General features: G+C 41.0%; 1 protein-coding gene across 1 annotated transcript in view; it reads right to left on the bottom strand.

The window, feature by feature from the left end:
- Window positions 1–13,034, bottom strand: part of LOC126108610 (zinc finger protein 492-like) — a 138,821-nt gene extending 125,787 nt beyond the window's left edge. The window contains exons 1-3 of the mRNA XM_049913913.1: window positions 12,951–13,034; window positions 11,323–11,411; window positions 3–65 (exon numbers count right to left, since the gene is read on the bottom strand). Coding sequence (XP_049769870.1) covers window positions 3–65; window positions 11,323–11,394 — 135 coding nt within the window. The 5' untranslated portion in view covers window positions 11,395–11,411; window positions 12,951–13,034. The remainder of the gene's footprint in view (window positions 1–2; window positions 66–11,322; window positions 11,412–12,950) is intronic.
- Window positions 13,035–20,297: the final 7,263 nt, after the last annotated feature.

Below are 20,297 nucleotides of genomic sequence, written 5' to 3'. Positions count from 1 at the left end.
ACCTCTTTATTCGCACCCTCCTCCAACTCTTCTTTTACATTCATGCTGAATGGGTAAACTTGGGCCTGTGGTAAAAATAAACAAACTGTAATGAGTACATTTAAGCAGTTACAGTCCTCCCACATTATATAAAATGTATCACATATATGAACCCCAACTGCCATATTAATTAATAACTAAATAGTAGTTCTGGTTAAGTGTTCTCTTGTGAGTTCGAAATTCTGGATGATGAGTTCACTATGGTATATTTCAATGGGAGGCAGCAAAGAATTTTAAGACTGATTAATGACAATGCCTTTGAAAATTCATTATGATCTTCAACTTCAGCCTTCTCTCTATGCTGTTTTCAATTACATTTTCTAACTTCATTATCTTCATATGCATATAACGATAGTGCAATCAAATAAAATAACACAGCTACTACCAGAAACAATGAAATCAATGTTGTTCATATCAAATGACACAATACAGTGTACACCAATTGTGTGGGGGAGCAGGAACTGGACTGTCAAGTGCAACATCACTAATTACTTTTACAGTCAGAATTGTAAAATATCTAGAACAGTTTTGTTTCATTGACCACTCATTTGTGACAAAATTATTTTAAAAAATGCGAACACATGCACACGCGCTACCTTCGCACACTACTTACTACTATTCTAACTTCACGAATTCCTTTTGGTGGGGCAACCACGTTTCTAACAGTGCAAAAAAGAGAGCATAGGCTACAGGCTGAACCAGTCCCATTCATTCAATGCATCTAAACTATGGGTTTTACTTGCTGATCTCAAAAGAAGACAAAGTTCTGGAAACATTATTGATGGAGCAGCACCAACATATCAAGACTGAAAAATCATTAAACTGATATCATTTGTTGATAATGTTAGATAATTAGCAACCAAAGAACAGTTTTTGATTGGAAATTACCTTACTGATAGAAACACAGTAGACCACTCAACTTTCAGAGAGTGTATCGATGCAATAATGAAGCAACATGGTGTATGCAAAGAGGGTACCTATAAGAGATGCTGGACAGAAGATAGATAGAATACAGCCATGGTAGGCTACCTCTTTGAATTCCCACCCCACACCTGGTGTATGTCACTTCTTTTGGTTGGAGCTTGTGGCATCATGGGGCATGGTAGAGCTGCACTGGGTATGTAGACAGTATTTGCCATTAAGCCGAACATGACAGATTGGAGTGACTGGTAGCCCTTAACAGTTGTGTCAAGTTAATAGTCGCAGGTACAGGAGTTATCAAAAGACGGAACATTGGTGTGGTCTTGGCTATCTGTATTTGCTGTTGGTTCTTCTCACTGGAAGACACATTATGCAAGGAGCTTTCTCATCTGAAAAACTGCCCGAATTGGGTTGTGTTGCACGACATAATACCTTGTGGCATTGCCTTGGAAGGGATTAGAGTAATGTCTAGCAACCAAACAAGTTTGTTATTGCTATTCAATTCCCCATGTTCAGCAGTGGATTCGATGATTTGGTAATCCTGAACACTGAAGTGTGACCATGTTAAGCCTTAGACCAAGTTTTTGATGAGAATCATCTGATGAATCCATTGATCTGCATAAATACTGTGGTCATGTGACTGTATCAAGTGAGAATGATAGTAAAATTTAGATGCTCCCCTAATCTGTTCCAGTTTTCTACTGCTGTGGCACACTGTTTTGGACCTGGACTCAGGGTGTGCTCATCATACTGTGGCTGCTAACGTTGGCTGGTTGGTTTAAAACACAGGGAAAGGGACCAAACTACAAGGTCATTGGTCCCTTGTTCCTAATAAAACAATGCCACAAGTGCGAGAATAAACTAAATGAGATATATAACACAAAACAGAAAGAAAGAAAACACAACAAGAATGAAGGAAAGGCAATGAACACTAAAAGGGGCAAAAGAGGACAAGAGAACAGAGACGCTAGAAACAGAAGAGAGTAGAACATGAAAGAAGATTACAGTGGCTGGCCGACCACAAAAATAAAAAGGAAAAGCCTGCCACCCTGCAACACATTAAAACCTTCACCATAAAAGCACTAGGGTGGAGGACACAGAGGGACAAAGGACAGGCACTAAAACTCAGATAGAATGATAAAACTCACCCTCACAGATGAAACATAAACCCAAATCAGCCGATGAGGTACTGTTTGCTAAAATCAATGATAACGGGTCTGGCAACAAAAGATGAAGTCACAGGGCAGCCAAAGAAGGACACAACAGAAGAATGTGGGCCACTGTCAACCGGGCACCACACTGACACTGTGGCGGGTCTTCACGGCACAGGAGGTAGCCGTGGGTCACCCATGCATGGCCAATGCGGAGCCTGCAGAGAACCAGAGTCCCTGTGGCATGCCCTCATCAAGGATTTCCACACATTCTTGGTCCCATTAATGGCTCATAGTTTGTTGTGTGTACTTTTGCCATTCCATCTCCCAAAGCTGAGAAACCCTGCGGCGTAATAACGAACACAGGTCAGTTGCGGGGATGCCTGTCTCCAGAAATGGTTTCCGTGTATCCTGTTTGGCCAGTCTGTCAGCAAGTTCATTTCCTGGGATTCTGACGTGACCAGGGGTACAGGCAAACACCACTGAATGACTGGACCATTCCAGGGCATAGACTGACTCCTGGATGGTAGCTACCAAAGAATGATGAGGGTAGCACTCGATGACAGCTTGTAGGCTGCTCAAAGAGTCAGTACATAAAAGAAAAGACTCCCCAGGGCATGAATGGAGATACTGAACTGCACAAGAAATGGCCACCAGCTCTGCAGTGAATACACTGAAGCCCTCAGGTAAGAAATTTGTTCAATACGGCCGCCGTGCACGTATGCAAAGCCAACGCGACCATTAGCCATCGAGCTGGCAGTCTAAACCACTTCAGAGCCCTGGAACATGTCAAGAATCGAGAGGAAGTGACAGCAGAGAGCCGCAAGGTTAATGGAGTCTGTAGGTAAATGTGAAAGGTCCAGGTGAAGCTGCAGCCAAGGCGTACACCATGGAGGCGTATGTGAACGGACCTCAAATAGAGGTGGTAAAGGGAAGGACTCCAGTTTGGAGCAAAGGGTCCGCACGTGAACTGCAATCATTAGCCCAGATCTGGGCCACCTATGAGGGAGATGGACTGCCGTAGGCGGAACAAGGAGACAGTAATTCTGATGCTCAGGGTAACTACCAATAAGTGCTGCATAACTGGTGAGCAGTTGTGCTCATCTGATCTGGAACGGAGGGACACCAGCTTCCACCAGTACGCTGGTCACTGGACTCATCCTAAAAATTCCTGTCGCTAGTTGAACCCACAGTGGTGCACAGGGTCCTGAGGCAACTATAAATTGCTCTGTCTTCCAGGATAGGTATTCAGTTTTAACCTTTGAGCTGAGTTATGTTTCTGTGTTGTCTTTAAGAGTCATCTGTTTCCAAATAATTATTTGTTCATTTATTAAAACATTTTCTGAGTTGTAGTTTGTGAAGGTGGAAAGTTTGAACCTAAAACCTATCAACTGGTGTCAGACACAGCTTTTGTCTTTAACTCTTGCCTTATTTAAATTGTCACTAAACTATGGTGCATAATGTCTAAACTTCGAAAGTTCGGAGTGTTGTTTGTAATCCTGCTAATGTATCTGATTTTAGTTATTTTCTTAAATAAATGTTTTAATAAACAAAGGTGACTCGTGAACCCCAAACTGTCCAGTCCTTCCACTTAATTTCCCCTTTTCCTACAGGATGCTTGGTTGGTAACAGAGGATGGTTATTTTCCTGGAAGTAGAGGGGGAAGGTATACCCATACTGTCATTCACCATTAGGTGTGTGTGTGTGTGTGTGTGTGTGTGTGTGTGTGTGTGTGTGTGTGTGGGTATCCACTGCTGAACATGGGATCCCATGACTCCATTTTGTCCTTATTGAAGAGGCAACAGTTTATCTACTAATTAAAAGTGTGTCAGCTCCCATGTAAGAGCAGTGTTGCCGAACTTGTGGCTCATCTGCATGCCGGTGTAGACAACCCCTTGGTGATTAGTACCAACTGCACCAGGGAGGTATATGTTGCACTAGCTGACTGAGCTCCGGCCATGACAACCTTGTGTCAGAACGTAGAGTGTTTATGAAGTAGTCAGCCCCTCCATAAGCAAATACATACAATTCAGGTGCAATTGATCCATTGGGATCACTTGTGGGGTATTCCACAATGTAATCTCTATACTGAGCAGGCTACATTAGTTCTGCAGTCACAGGGGCTGGTGCATGACTTGCAAAGTGGGGTCAGCCACCTTGATTTAGACAAATTAGAAGCAATAGGTGGTGAACAAGATTCTCCCACCAACAGATAACTGCTGGAAGTAGTAGTAGTAATGCTCCAGACACCTTTATGGACCAGAGGGGAATTCATTTGGGAAATTACCTTACCAAATAATGTTACTGCTTCAAACTATAATGGAACTTTCAATTTAGAATTTAAAGACAGGTGATATCCTGTGGATCATGGTCAAATCTATGTTTCACGCCGACACTGGCCATCTCCAATAATGTTGTTGTTCAGGCACTGTACCTCGTGTTAAGCCGTGTTTTCAGTCTAATTTTACATGAAGTACAACATTGAGGAAGTTGTGGAAATCAATTATCGAGCTGACATTGCAACCTCTTATTAAAAGGCTGCTCAAGCATAAACATTTACGGTTAGTGCAGTTTCCTCGTGAACTTTTTCCTATGTACATAGATGAATGCATATGACCATTCCATCCTTGGAATTGCTAGTCACAGAGATACAAATACTCAACAATACATTAGAGAAAATGCAGCCACAGGACCATTCATGCATTACCTTCACTAATAAATGCACATCTTACTGAATTAGAGGCTTTGGTGTCTGCTATTGAAACCAGAGTTTTGCAAGCCAGCAGTGATGTGGAGTGTCATTATCAGAATGGGGATTGAGATTCCAGGCAATTTAAAAGGGGACGACGCGTAACGAAGAAGCATAGGATGTGGATTGGATTGTTTGGGGAAGGAGACCAAACAGCGAGGTCATTGGTCTCATTGGATTAGGGAATGATGGGGAAGGAAGTCGGTCATGCCCTTTCAAAGGAACCATCCCGGCACTGGATTTAGGGGAATCACCAAAAACCTAAATCAGGATGGCCGGCCGCAGGATTGAACCGTCGTCGTCCCGAATGCGAGTCCAGCATAGGATGTGTTTCCGGTGTAACATAGAGGGGCATTTTGCATCGCTATGTCCAGTTCTGTGGAAGGGGAGTCAAACAGCTGGCATTAGAAGTAATGGAAGAGGCATGGTAGTGTTCTACTGCCAAAGTGTTGTCTCTGTGCCAAGTCCAAAGCAGGGGAACCCCTGCCTTACCTTTGGATACAACTTAACCAGGAACCAGTCTGCACTCTCCTCAACTCTGGTTGTTCAGTTTCCTTTTTGGATTATCTGTGGTATTTGGAGTTCCAACATACCTGTGAATTGCCTCGTTTGCATCCGTCCTCCCAATGTTGAGCTCTCACTGGGCAGATGTTGCCTCTGGTTGGCAAAACTGAGTATTGGAAAATTTTCTTGGCCTGTGAAGTGGATAGTAACTAAAAATCTTTCAGTGAACTTAATTTTGCAGTGTGTTTTTGTAAGTGGTAGTGGGTTGGTGTTAGATTGTCAAGGCAGGGTTGTTTATTTTATATTTAAGCCAGCTGAAAAAGTTCACGTTGTGCTCCTGTCAGGTTGTCAAAGGAATTCATAGTGTGTTACCACAATGTTCACAATTTGAGCTCAGTCACCTTGGTCCAGTAGAGGTGAAGCTGGTACTGGAAGTACTTGATTGTTTACCACAGATTGGATGTCACCAATGAAATCCAGTACAAGATTCACCTTAGAAATGACATTTCAGAGAGGCAGGATCTTTAGAGGCTTTCTCCATCAAAGATGAAATGTATATGTACTTTGATTAATAATATGTTGTTCAATGGGGTCATCAGGCCCTCAACCTATGCTTCTCCCATATTCTCAATATCTATGGGCAGCAGTGGGGTGTTTCATACAGTTGTAGGTTATCATGCGGTTAATGAGAAGATAGTTTTGGAATCTCTGCCACTTCTCAATCTGCATAATTCTTTTACTTCGTTTAGTCAGGCTCAGTATTTTACTGTCCTGCATCTCAATCTCACATATTATCATATCATGTTAACAGAGGATTCCAAGCATATTACTGCCTTCTGCACAGACTGGAACCTCTAAGATTTTTAACAGGGTGCACTTTGGTTTGTCAATGGGAGTTGCTCCTTGCCTTCTAGATCGTGTTATGGATGATTTCACGTTCAAGTGTGCCTATAATTACCTAGATGGCATGGTTATTTACAGTTCTAGTCTGTCTGAACATCAACATCTTGAGGCAGTCCTGGTTTACCACAGGGAGGTGAGACACTGTGAAACCATCTCAAATCAAACTGGCACATACATTTCATTCTTGGAACATCCTAGTTCCACTGATTGCATTAGAATTGACAGGAGCATACTAGTGATTTGCAAAAACTTCCAGCTCCTAGAAATAAGAAAGGTGTGGCATGGTTCATGGGCATGACAATTATTTTTTCGAAAGTTTGTACCCAATTTTTACTAAATTAGTGAGATGCCTTAATGATTTAAGAAATTTCAAATGGGGTGGAAGTCATCCGGAATCTTATGAAGCCATTAAGGTGGCACTTAGTAAACCACTAGTATCAGCCATACCCAATTTTGAGCTACTGTTCTCTCAGAGATACCCCTAATACTTCTGGAGTAGAAAGTGGCAGCTGTCATCCTGCAGGAGCAGAATGGGAAGGGGTGTGTGGCAGGTTGATGCCCAATAGCCTATGGACCTTAAAACTTTCACCTGTGGAGATGAAATATTCTGTGTATGAATGGGAAGTCTTGGCGGTTCTGTTTGCCCTTGAGAAATTCAGATTTTATTTTGAACATTGGGAATTTTGTTTACATACTGACAAGCTCTTAGTCAGGTTCTGGCTCATTCAAACTCTGAAAGGTGGCAGCCATCAAATACAGAGAGCGAAATGCTATTTAAAATTTGTACAGAAACCAGATAGCAGTTATAAGAGTCGAGGGGCATGAAAGGGAAACAGTGGTTGGGACCGGAGTGAAACAGGGTTTTAGCCTATACCTGGTGTTGTTTGATCTGTATATTGAGCAAGCAATAAAGGAAACAAAAGAAAAATTCTGAGTAGGAATTAAAATCCAGGGAGAAGAAATAAAAACTGAAGATTACTGACAACACTGTAATTCAGTCAGGGACAGCCAAGGATCTGGAAGGGCAGTTTAACAGAATGGACAGTGCCTTCACAGGGGGATACAAGATGAACGTCAACAGATGCAAAACAATGATAATGTAATGCAGTCTAATTAAATCAGGCAATGATGACAGAATTAGACTAGAAAATAAGACACTTAAGGTAGTAGATGAGATTTGCCATTTGGGGAGCAAAATAACTGGTGATGGTCGAAGTAGAGAGGATATAAAATGTAGACTGGCAATGGCAAGGAAAGCATTCCTGAAGAGACATTTGTTAACATCGAGTATGCAGTTAAGTGTCAGGAAATCTTTTCTGAAAGTATTTGAATGGAGTGTATCCATGTATGGAAGTGAAACATGGATGATAATTAGTTTAGACGAGAAGATAACAGAAGCTTTTGAAACAAGGTGCTATTGAAGAATGCTGAAGACTAGATGGGTAGATCATGTAACTAATGAGGAGACACTGAATAGAAATGGGGAGAAGATGGATTTGTGGCAGAACTTGACTAGAAGAAGGGATTGTTTCGTAGGCCACGTTCTGAGGCATCAAGAGATCATCGATTTAGTATTGGAGGGAAGGGTGGAAGGTAAAAATCATAGAGAGATCAAGGCACGACTACACTAAACAGATTCAGGATGTGGATTGCAGTAGTTACCCTGAGATGATGAATCTTGCACAGGATAGGGCAGCACTGAGAGCTGCATCAATCCAGTCTCGGGACTGGAGATCGCAACAACAACAGAATGGGTGGACGTGCTTTGCAACCAATTCACAATACTCCTTTTCTGACATTGTGCCTTGCACGAGCTCCACTAGAACCATGGGTGCCCACATGGACATTTCCCAGAGTATAATGCAGGCCCCACCAGTAAGGGCCTGCTCCCCTTGTGAGGTGATGGAAATACACCCCGCAAATGCATGATGAAGGTATCAGGATTCATCAGATCATGCAGTACTCTGCCATTGTGCCAACATCCAGCACCAATAGTTACATGCCTGTTTCAGTTGTAGTTGTCGATGTGATGGTGTTAACACTGGCTCATTTGTGGATTATCAACTGGAAAGTATCATCATTAGGAGTGTTTGGAGCATTGTGCATTCAGACACACTTGTACTCTGCCCAGCATTAATGTCTGATGTTAGTAATGCCACAGTTTGCTTCCTGTGTTGTTTTATCAGTCTCCCCAGCCTATGATGTCTACCATCTGTCATAAGGGGTACTTGCCCAACCACAATGTCTGGACATGGTTTCACCTTTGTTTTGCCATGTGTTGGATACAACTGCCACAGCACTCCTCAAACATCCAACAAGCTGTGCAGCTTTCAAAATTCTCATCCCAAGCCTTCAGGCCATCAAAATCTGCTGTTGCTCAAACTCAGATAGATTGAGTGCATTCCCTATTTTACTCCCAGACAGCATGCTCACTGATACTCCATGTACCGTGCATGTGTGACTAGGAGACAAGGTGAGGTGCTATTGCCTGGATGCGTTTATATTGATAGCACATCAGTGGTGATAATGTTTTGGCTGATGTGTATATAGATTTAGTATTATTACTTCCAAATGGATGCTGGGCAATGTCAAGGCAACCATTCCACAACATTCGAGGCAACTGTCAAATGCATCAATATATTACAAGGGCATACCAGAAAATAATGCCTGCAAAATTTTGATTCTGTTCTTAATATCAGTTGTCATGCATATTACTCTGTTGATGTTACCACTTTGCTGACAATATGCAGCACCCTCTTGCTGGAGAGTTCTGAACTGCAGTGTGTAACATGGGTCTGTGTTATTTAACCGTATCAGCACGTGAGAAAACCCTCAGAACACAGAGCACAAATTAAAATAGTTCATCCACACGTGAAGCAGCTTCTCCTTCAGCATGACAATGCCAGGCCATACACAACTTTTTTGCACCTGCAACAGTGACACCTTTGATTCATTATTATTGCTCATCCTCCAGTGTCCCAGTTAGATCGAGCGAATTTTCAACTGTTTCCAAAACCTAAAGAACACCTTCAAGGACTTCACCGTGATAGTGATGAATTGGTGTGAGCAGAGGTGAGGCTGTGGGTCTACCAACAAAGTTAAACATTCTACAGTGATGACACCAACAACCTGGTGTCTCATTGGGAGAAAGGTGTTCAGTGCCACAGTGACTATGTTTGAAATAAATATATAAACATGAAGAATAGAGATGTAAAATGTTTATAAAGTTTGTTTTAATTAAAATGCTTCAATAATTTTCAAATAAAAATTTTGAGCCATTACTTTCCAGCATGTCCTCTTGCCCAAAATATACACCAACCAAAAATTAAGTTTTAATTAATTTGGCAAAGAAGGTGACTTTCATCTGATATGTCTACATGCATCTCTCAAGGTCATAGGGAAGTTCAGTCCAACTAACACTGCACACAATGTAAGAGAACACTTCTTGTATGTAAAAGTTACATTCTGGGCACCATTTGGGTTTTTTGATAAACATTAGGCTGTGCTACTGGTTAATTTGTTACCACATCCTTTACTTGGATTTCACATTTCTAGGCTTGGTCAGCTCACAGCCACACTGCCACCTTGCAACCTAGGCTAGGCCTTGAGCTGCACTATGGATCAGTCTCTCACCACAATCAATATTTCAAGGGGGAGGGGGTCTAGCACCAAATTTTAACATTGTAGCCTTTGACTAGTTATCAGGTTCAGGTCCAAGGTCAATGACTCCACAAATTTCTTTTCATTCACATGATGTGTGTTGTGCATACATATCATTCTGGGTGCCAAACCATTATTATGTCAGGTGTCAAAGCCAAAGCCTGAACTATGTTGGGTCTAACCACTCTTTTACTGTATTTAACAAAATTTAGTGTATTTACTTTCCTATAGTTCCCTCACAGAGACAGTTTAGGATTATTGTGATACTGCTTGTCAAATGAACTGCAAGCTGTTGGCATATTTTGTACAAACTATAACGAAGCACTCACATATTCAAATGCAAATGCTGCATTAATGTTATCACAGTACTTCTGCAGTTGCACCCAAGAGAAATGTTGAATCAGATGTTCAGCACAGGCTGTACAAAGTAGTTTGCGTGATTGTATCAGGACCCTCATTTCTAGTTGGCAGAATAAAATTACTAGTGGCACCATGTGAATTTGTTTGCCTGCTGATAACTGAATACCCTACAAATGGCTGCACTGCATCAGATTTTAAGTGACATGTATATGTAAGATTATTTACACCACTATTTGTAACATTCTGGCAGTTTCATAAACAATACGTGTAACAACTTGCAGCAAATGCAGAAAGTGGTTATGAACAAACCTGTCAATATTTAATGTGTAACCCCATGGCTTCATCAAAACTTTGCTGCTGACATACAAATTCGTTCTGCACCTACAAGCTGTGTAACAATGTATGCTTCCATGTGATATTTGTCTGAAATTTAACTTTACTGCTGACAGCCCTACTTACACATTGTTCACATATTCAAAGTCAACACCTAATGTTAATAGTACTGCAAGTGTACTTCTCGGATTTGTGACCATGTGAATGTCACTCAAAATTTACAAATAATTTTATATCATCAATAAATAAATTACAATTCTCATTCCATTCCATGGTACGCTGCAATAATGCTTTAACTGCACCCATACCATTTATAAATTTAATGGCACTGCTAACATTCACAATAGTCATAGTCATTCGTGAGTTGCACAGTAACATTCTCATTTAAAAGAAGTGTATCAGAGCAGAATATACCCACTTTATGGCAACCACTTTATCAGTATAATTGGGTTGTGCATTAAAAAAAGTTTTCCATGTTTACTGAACTTTAAATGGAAAATCTTGCTAAATTCTATGTGAGGTTTAATAGAAGGACTATTTCAATGCACTGTGCAAAATGTCATTTCAGACAAAGTTCATCAGTTTTTTAGTAAACACAATTACTCATGTTTACAGCAGTATGACATCAACTATATGTATTCACACACCATACTGCACACAGAAGTTAATGAAACACTTATGAAATAAAAGTAAGCCACTTACCATGAAGCATAACTCAGATTTTATTTCATCTGTTCCCTCTTTTTTTATCCACATAGTTGGCTTCTGGTCCATGGATTCAGTTCTACAGTCTGAAACTGAAAAGCAATCAGATAAGAACAGTTGTAATCATTTTCTGTTGTTACCATGAAGTATAGCTCAATGGCAGTATTTTCACTCATCTTGGATACAGCAAATGGGTGATTACGTAGGAAACAGATTTGAAGTAGCTGAGGAAAAGTGTGTTTAGTGATATAAACTAACTTCCATTTCTCAGGTCATGAAGAGAAAAAACACTCCTAATGTAACATGTACTGGAAACTGAGTATTTACAATTGCTACTGCTCCTTTGTAACACTGGCTTATGGACACTGTCCTATTTTAACAATTATGGAAGACTTGTATTTTTTGTGTGTGCACAACTTCAGCATTAAGAACAATCAAAGCAGTCAATAGATTCAATCAAAATTACTTAATAACACCAAATATTTCTTTATACATTTTGTTTGTTATGTTAATTTCAGTCTTATGGGGACATGATGAAAATTTGGACATAGTGATTGTTTATCAGTGAATATGCATTTTCAACATGGGTATTACCTTGAAACTTTCTTCGTCTGTATTTATTCACGAATGTATACTCCATTTACAGTAAATATCGTTTTAGCATCTTTACCTGCTATTAAAGAAAACCATATACATGTACCATAGATTGCACACTGCAGTGTGAATGTTCTCATTCTTGATTACCATGAAGATTAAACATTGGTTAGTATTTTGTTACACAACTGATTTTCTGGAACGACTTCTTACTAACTGTATCTATGATGGATGATCTATTAAGTTCTGATGACATGTAATGCTTTATGTTAGGCGAATTATAGTTAATTTGTACGTCGTATTTCGCCAGTTCATAAATAGTGTTACAGTATTCTTATACAGAACTCCATTAAAACCCACACACTACAACAAACTGGTACTAACATATGATTAGACGAATACTAGAGACACGAATAATAAGTGAAAACTAACAAAATGCCACAGAATTACAGCATTTCCTTTCATGCGAACATAATCAAACCATAAAATAATGTAACTTTGGGCACTCGAAACAAAAAATGCTGGAGCCGCTATATGTCTACATCACATCATAGTAAATTATCATTACAATCATTACTACAGCTAAGTAAATCAACATAACCGTACTAACATAGCGAATGTTTGAACTTCTACGTTTTCTCGTCAGTCACAGACAAAATGCTACTGGCAACACGTCACACTCTCACGTTTCTTTTACACAGATACACGTAGCGATTTTACCGGACAGGCCAAAAACAACAAGAACTAATAACTCAGGTATTTGGCTGTTATGAACATAACCTGAAAAATTACAACATTCACATACCGTCACCAAGCACACTATAGGTGATGTGACCACAAATACAGAATAAAATCTCATCCTTATGTACCCACTAAAAAATTGAAGACAGCTGCCTCAAACATAGCTACCACAGCGTCATCACAAGATATTCGCGAACTATTACACTCCTCAAACTCAACGGTTATTGTGATAGAAATGAAGTACCGTGTTAATTCTCTTCACTTATTCTTGTTTGCAGTTCACAAATTACCTGGAGAAGGGCACACAAAAATTTCAGCAAAACCACGGGCAGGAGGTAGCAGCTGACTACACAGTAAACAGTAAACACTGAAACCAGCTGAGCCAAAGAGCGTGCAGCAAGACAAAGCACTTTGCCGTAAGCTGTGAGATAAGCGGTATGGAATAACTGGAAAGATAAAATGCGAAAATTAAATTCCATAGGATATTCTATCTCTTTAGTAAATCCTTATCACTATTTTAGTGCAACAACTAGATAACTTAAAATAGCTGTTATTGAAGAAATGCCTCTGGAAATTTCTTGGAATTTTACATCTTCACTGTGCCGTATGCGAAGCACTGATCTGAACAGGGACTTCAAATCGTTGTAATTTTCCTTTGTTACAGGCAGGACCGGCATGTACAAGGCGCTTGACAGTGAGATCTTGTTGATGTTTCTGTTTCCTTGTTACAGTTATGAGCTCTAAACTCTTTGTTAAAGTTTTCTTTAAATCGCATAACAAATGGACGCTGTTTTATGACATTCCCATCCGAAGTAGGAAGCAGGATTAGTTTTAGCGTCCCATCGACACCAAGGTCATTGGAGACAGTGCACAAGCTCGGATTGTGTTAAGGATGGGAAGGAAATTGGGCGTGCCGTTTCAAATGAAACATCCCGGCTTTTGCTTGGAGCGATTTAGGGAAGTCACGGAAAACCTAAATCTCTGTTGTCAGATACTGCTTTGAACCATCGTTCTCCCAATTGCTAGCCCAGTGTGTTAACCACTACACCACCTCACTCGGTCTTTGCCATCTGACTGGTTTCCTGTTCACATCTTCTTTTGTAACTGCAATGTAGCAAATCACATGATACTGTCAATTGATAATATTCTCAGGGGTTGTTTCACGAACAATATAAGGTTTGTCACCCCCTTCTTGCATTTTCAGCAATAGTATTTCAGTCAGCAGGCCAGTCCACTTTTACCAACTTCTTTAAAATTCTGTAGTGACTGCCAAATGCAATGAGATACATTCCATTTCACTGTGATGAATAAACATAAATTTAAATCAATGAATTCTAGGTTAGATTTTCCAGTGATGGGTTAATTCTAGGTTAGATATTTCCTGAATAGCAGACGAGAACATTGCAGTAACAAATTTGTTTAGATTCTGTCCTCCACAACAATCGTTAAAATGAGTTTTACCATTGCAGGTAGAGACTTCAACATCCATACAAACAGATTGCTTTCTCATATCTTCCTCGTTTTCCCTGTATTTCCGAGTACATGAAACACTCTTCTTGTTTTGACTTGATGTCATTGTCTGAAAAATTTTAAGAAATTCAGTCGCTGCTTATAAAACAAACCATTGTTGATGGGACCAGTTGCTGTCAACAAAAAGTGCTGGAAACAGACGTTGCAGCTTACAGAAGTCCTATATAAGTTTTGGGCTCACTCCATCTCTTGTTTCTTCACCTCTCGAGCCCTGTATTTTTATAAAAGGTGAGCTTTATAATTAGTTGTAAGTGCATCGTTATGGACCATAGCAGTACTCTAGGCCATGTATAGGCATCACTGATCTTTCTTTGGAACGACGAAAACAAAGACTATAATCCTCTGAAACTCTCTTTTTGTAAATATGGTATGTATGCACAGATTTTTACAGGGAGCAAATGAGTGTGATGTTAAGTGACAATCTAAGGAATGTTTTTCCAGACTGAAAGTAGCAAGACTGAGCCACTGAAAAACTTTTAGCTTGATTCCTCACACCATCCCAAATTTCTGGTGAACTAAATTTTCTTAGATGATCGTTCTTCTGCCTTCTTCATTTGTGTTTTCGAATGCTCCTTTCTTCATCCCTGTAATCACAACACCTTAACAGATTCCAAGTTTATTCAGAAACATGGTCTTGCAGACTTGGATTCATTCTGTTCCTCATAGCAACAGTGAAGTTCCTTTTTGAGTTCAATCATGGGCTAGCTTGCCTGAATTACTGCAAATAAAGCCTCTATTTGTCTCATACATCTCTAATTTGTATTATCTTTAAAAAATGTTCAGCCTTTCTGCATGGACAAACTTCTTATGACATTTACTTCTGCAGTTGTCTCAACATGGATCTTTCATGTAAGCTCCTGGAACATCGAGTTCCCTGGATGAAATGTAGCATTTTTGCAGTGGTACCTGATTTTGAAAACATTTATATCCCTATGTTATCAATGATCATATATTTTTTATGGCGTTGCTTGTCCTTGAAAGTGTATCTCCTGTGTCTCTAAATTCTGTTCTTTAAAGGGGTGCACATCAATAATGTCACCTTCATTGGCTGTCTACAATAGCTCTGAAGTTTGTTACCCTCAGTTGGCTTTCATTGCTTCATATTAACATTTGCTCATTTTTGTGGCTCTTCATCTGATTCGTCACCAGATGCTAGTTGATATTCCAAAATAGAAGGAGAGATATCTGATGGGGAATATGAATCGTGATTGTTGTCATTGGCAAGGAAAGTATAGGGAAAGTGGCTGATATGAGTGGTTTCTCACTCAGGAAACACAAAGAATCAAGGCTACTTACAGAAGAACACAAACATAATCTAATATATTGAGTATTCTATATCTCAAACTTTCCCTACTCTTCAGCTTGAGAAAAATTTTAAAAAAATGTTTCCACTTTACGTCCGTAGAAAATGAAGAAAACAGGAAAGAGAAATAAAGTGTTGAAATTTGTTTTGAAAGCTACAGTATTTCAGAAGGATGTTGTTATACATACAAGCAAGAGACTGCAATTCTATAGAAGAAATACCATCATAATTTCCCTCTGGAACTCATAACTAACAAATTAGTACTACCAGAGAGCTCTGAAACCAAACAAACGCCCCTGATTTTTTCACTCTTTATGGCATAAACAGGACAAAACCATAAAGAATGGGGAAAATACTCACCAAACGTTGTTGCCAACATGAACAGTGTTACCGTCACACACAGACAACATAAATATATCCATGTATGAATTTTAGGTATTACAATTGTGTAATTCAAGATATCTGCCTCCAGCATGACAGTTATCGTATCATTTGCAGTCCTTATTAAGGAACACCTGGGCAATTCAAGGCAGTTAACTGCAGCAGAGAGATGCTTACTGTTATAATATTTAAATAATTGTTGAAGTGGGTATTGTGATCCAACAGTAGATCCCGAGAGAGACGTAGCTGTAGCAGAGGGAAGACTAAGAGTGACGATTCAAAGGTGCAAAAGATCGAGTAACCTAGTTATTGTATTAATATGATGATATTTTTAGCAGTAGTAAAGATTGGTTGAAATACTATGAATAACTGTACAGCAGCTAAAGACACTATGACCACACTAGTAAAAATAACCTTATTCAAAGCAGCCAGCAATATTTGAAAATCTCAATAGAAAAATATTATAAAAAATAAGTGCAGTGGCGCATCGGAATGTGCTACTGCACTCCCATGAAAGTTCCAAGCAAAGAACCGTTTGCAGCGTTACACTCCTGGACAGAAGTCAGGATCCCTGTTGTATTCAAGCCCATGAAATTTCAGTGTTTCGTCGTCAATGTGATATTCCAAGCGTTACAGTAAACGTGCAGTAGTGCATCGGAAGAAAACACGTCACTACTACACTCCTGGAAATTGAAATAAGAACACCGTGAATTCATTATCCCAGGAAGGGGAAACTTTATTGACACATTCCTGGGGTCAGATACACCACATGATCACACTGACAGAACCACAGGCACATAGACACAGGCAACAGAGCATGCACAATGTCGGCACTAGTACAGTGTATATCCACCTTTCGCAGCAATGCAGGCTGCTATTCTCCCATGGAGACGATCGTAGAGATGCTGGATGTAGTCCTGTGGAACGGCTTGCCATGCCATTTCCACCTGGCGCCTCAGTTGGACCAGCGTTCGTGCTGGACGTGCAGACTGCGTGAGACGACGCTTCATCCAGTCCCAAACATGCTCAATGGGGGACACATCCGGAGATCTTGCTGGCCAGGGTAGTTGACTTACACCTTCTAGAGCACGTTGGGTGGCACGGGATACATGCGGACGTGCATTGTCCTGTTGTAACAGCAAGTTCCCTTGCCGGTTTAGGAATGGTAGAACGATGGGTTCGATGACGGTTTGGATGTACCGTGCACTATTCAGTGTCCCCTCGACGATCACCAGTGGTGTACGGCCAGTGTAGGAGATCGCTCCCCACACCATGATGCCGGGTGTTGGCCCTGTGTGCCTCGGTCGTATGCAGTCCTGATTGTGGCGCTCACCAGCACGGCGCCAAACACGCATACGACCATCATTGGCACCAAGGCAGAAGCGACTCTCATCGCTGAAGACGACACGTCTCCATTCGTCCCTCCATTCACGCCTGTCGCGACACCACTGGAGGCGGGCTGCACGATGTTGGGGCGTGAGCGGAAGACGGCCTAACGGTGTGCGGGACCGTAGCCCAGCTTCATGGAGACGGTTGCGAATGGTCCTCGCCGATACCCCAGGAGCAACAGTGTCCCTAATTTGCTGGGAAGTGGCGGTGCGGTCCGCTACGGCACTGCATAGGATCCTACGGTCTTGGCGTGCATCCGTGCGTCGCTGCGGTCCGGTCCCAGGTCGACGGGCACGTGCACCTTCTGCCGACCACTGGCGACAACATCGATGTACTGTGGAGACCTCACGCCCCACGTGTTGAGCAATTCGGCGGTACGTCCACCCGGCCTCCCGCATGCCCACTATACGCCCTCGCTCAAAGTCCGTCAACTGCCCATACGGTTCACGTCCACATTGTCGCGGCATGCTACCAGTGTTAAAGACTGCGATGGAGCTCCGTATGCCACGGCAAACTGGCTGACACTGACGGCGGCGGTGCACAAATGCTGCGCAGCTAGCTCCATTCGACGGCCAACACCGCGGTTCCTGGTGTGTCCGCTGTGCCGTGCGTGTGATCATTGCTTGTACAGCCCTCTCGCAGTGTCCGGAGCAAGTATGGTGGGTTTGACACACCGGTGTCAATGTGTTCTTTTTTTCCATTTCCAGGAGTGTATTTCCAATAACGCTAAACAGGTATCGCCGTTATATTTTAATTGTATTCAAAAGCATGTTATTATTATTATGACCGACCAAATCGTAACAGATCGCGCGGCGTCCGTTTTTAACGATAGCTTTACACTCGCCCAGCCTTTATTCAGGCAATATTATATATAAATATACAGACAGGACGGAAAGTTCGATCTCTCTACCGTAACCAATAGAGGCAAATACGCTATTCAAGTTCCGTTGCATCTATCTTGACTCGTATTGTTACAAAAAATTCCAAAGAGCGAGCGATTACAGCGTTTCTCACATAGAAGTCGGCATGGTGCCAGTAGTATTCAATCCCGAAGCAATTTCTGTGTTTCATCGTCAATGTGATATTCCAAGTGTTACGGTTAACGTGCAGTGGTGCATCGAAAGAAAATACGTCACACCTTCGAAAGGTTGCAATCAGCGACCGTTGACAGGGTTACTCGCCAGGACAGAAATCGGCATGGTGCCTGTTGAATTCAATCCTGATGCACTTTCTGAGATTCATCGTCAATGTGAAGAAGCAAGGGTGACAGAAAAGGTGCAGTGTTGGATCGGAAACTGTTGTTGCACTCACAGGAAAGGTTCCAAGCAGAGATCGTTTGCAAAGTTACTCGCCTGGACAGAACTCGGCATGGTGCCTGTTGTATTCAATCCCGATGCACTTTCAGTGTTTCATCGTCAATGTGATATTCCAAGTGTTACGGTTAACGTGCAGTGGCGCAACGAAAGAAAATACGTCACTCGTTCGAAAGGATGCAATCAGAGACCGTTGACAGGGTTACTCGCCTGGACAGAAATTGGTATGGTGCCTGTTGTATTCAATCCAGATGCAATTTCTGTGTTTCATCGTCAACGTAAGGTCTAAGGGTTACAGCAAACGTGCAGAAGTGCATCCCAATCATCTACTGGACTCCCAGCAAAAGTTCCGAGCAGAGACCGTTTGCATCGTTATTTGCCTGGACAGTAGTCGCAATGGAACTTGTAGTTTTCAATCCGAATCCAATTTCTGTGTCTCAGCGTCACTGTGAATCTCCAAGGGTTACTGTAAACCTGCAGTGGTGGATCGGAAATAATTTCGAGACTCCAAGGAAAGGTACCACACACAGACTGTTTGCAGACTTACTCGCCCTGACAGAAGTCGGCATGCTGCCTGATGTATTCAATACCGATGTAATTTCTGTACTTCATCGTCAATGTGTTGGTCCGAGAGCTACGGTAAACGTGCAGTGGTGCATCGGAAACTATTACTGCACTCCCAGAAAAGTTCCAAGCAAAGAACCATTTGCAGTGTTACTCATCTGGATCGAAGTCGGCATGGCGCCTGTTGTATTCAATTTCTTTAGATTAGATTATATTTACTTTCATTCCAATTGATCCGTAGTGAGGAGGTCCTCCAGGATGTGGAACATGTCAGAAAAACAACAATACATGACAAATATTTACAACTAAAGCAAATAAGCTAATGTACCATTCCACAGATCCCAAGTGGAATGATCGTCATTTTTTAATGAACACTAAGAGTCATTTTACAAATACTAATGCACTGAATTTAAAATAAAAAAGTTATTTATTTGTTTATTAGGTAATAAACATGTAATACAACTACTGAAATACTTATTTACAATGAACACATTACTGCACTGAAATGGTGCAGAAGTTAGATTATACTTACACACAACCACACACACACACACACACACACACACACACACAGACACAGACACACAAATTTTCAGTGAACACATTACTGCACTGAAATTGTGCAGAAGTTATGTTGTACTTATATACAAATCAGTTGGTTTTACTAAGAAATTCATCAATGGAGTAGAAGGAGTTGGCCACCAATAAATCCTTTAGGCTTCTCTTAAACTGAATTTCATTGGTTGTTAAGCTTTTTATGGCTGCTGGCAAGATATTGAAAATGTGTGTTCCTGAATAATGGACACCTTTTTGTACAAGACTAAGTGACTTTAAATCCTTGTGAAGATTATTCTTATTTCTAGTATTGATTGTATGAATTGAGCTGTTGGTTTGAAAAAGTGATATATTTTTAATGACAAATTTCATTAAGGAATAAATATATTGGGAAGCTGTAGTTAGTATCCCTAGTTCCCTAAACAGGCTTCTGCAGGATGTTCTTGAGTTCACACCACATATAATTCTTACTGCACGTTTTTGTGCCCGGAAAACTTTAGCTCGGCTTGATGAATTACCCCAAAAAATAATCCCATATGACATTATGGAATGAAAGTAAGCATAGTATGCCAGCTTTTTCATTTTTATATCCCCTATGTCTG

Source organism: Schistocerca cancellata, chromosome 11 (genome assembly GCF_023864275.1).
Source record: "Schistocerca cancellata isolate TAMUIC-IGC-003103 chromosome 11, iqSchCanc2.1, whole genome shotgun sequence".
Classification (NCBI taxonomy): Eukaryota; Metazoa; Arthropoda; class Insecta; order Orthoptera; family Acrididae; genus Schistocerca; species Schistocerca cancellata.
The sequence above is the reverse complement of the archived record's forward strand: the minus strand, read 5'-3'. Positions and strand labels throughout refer to the sequence as shown.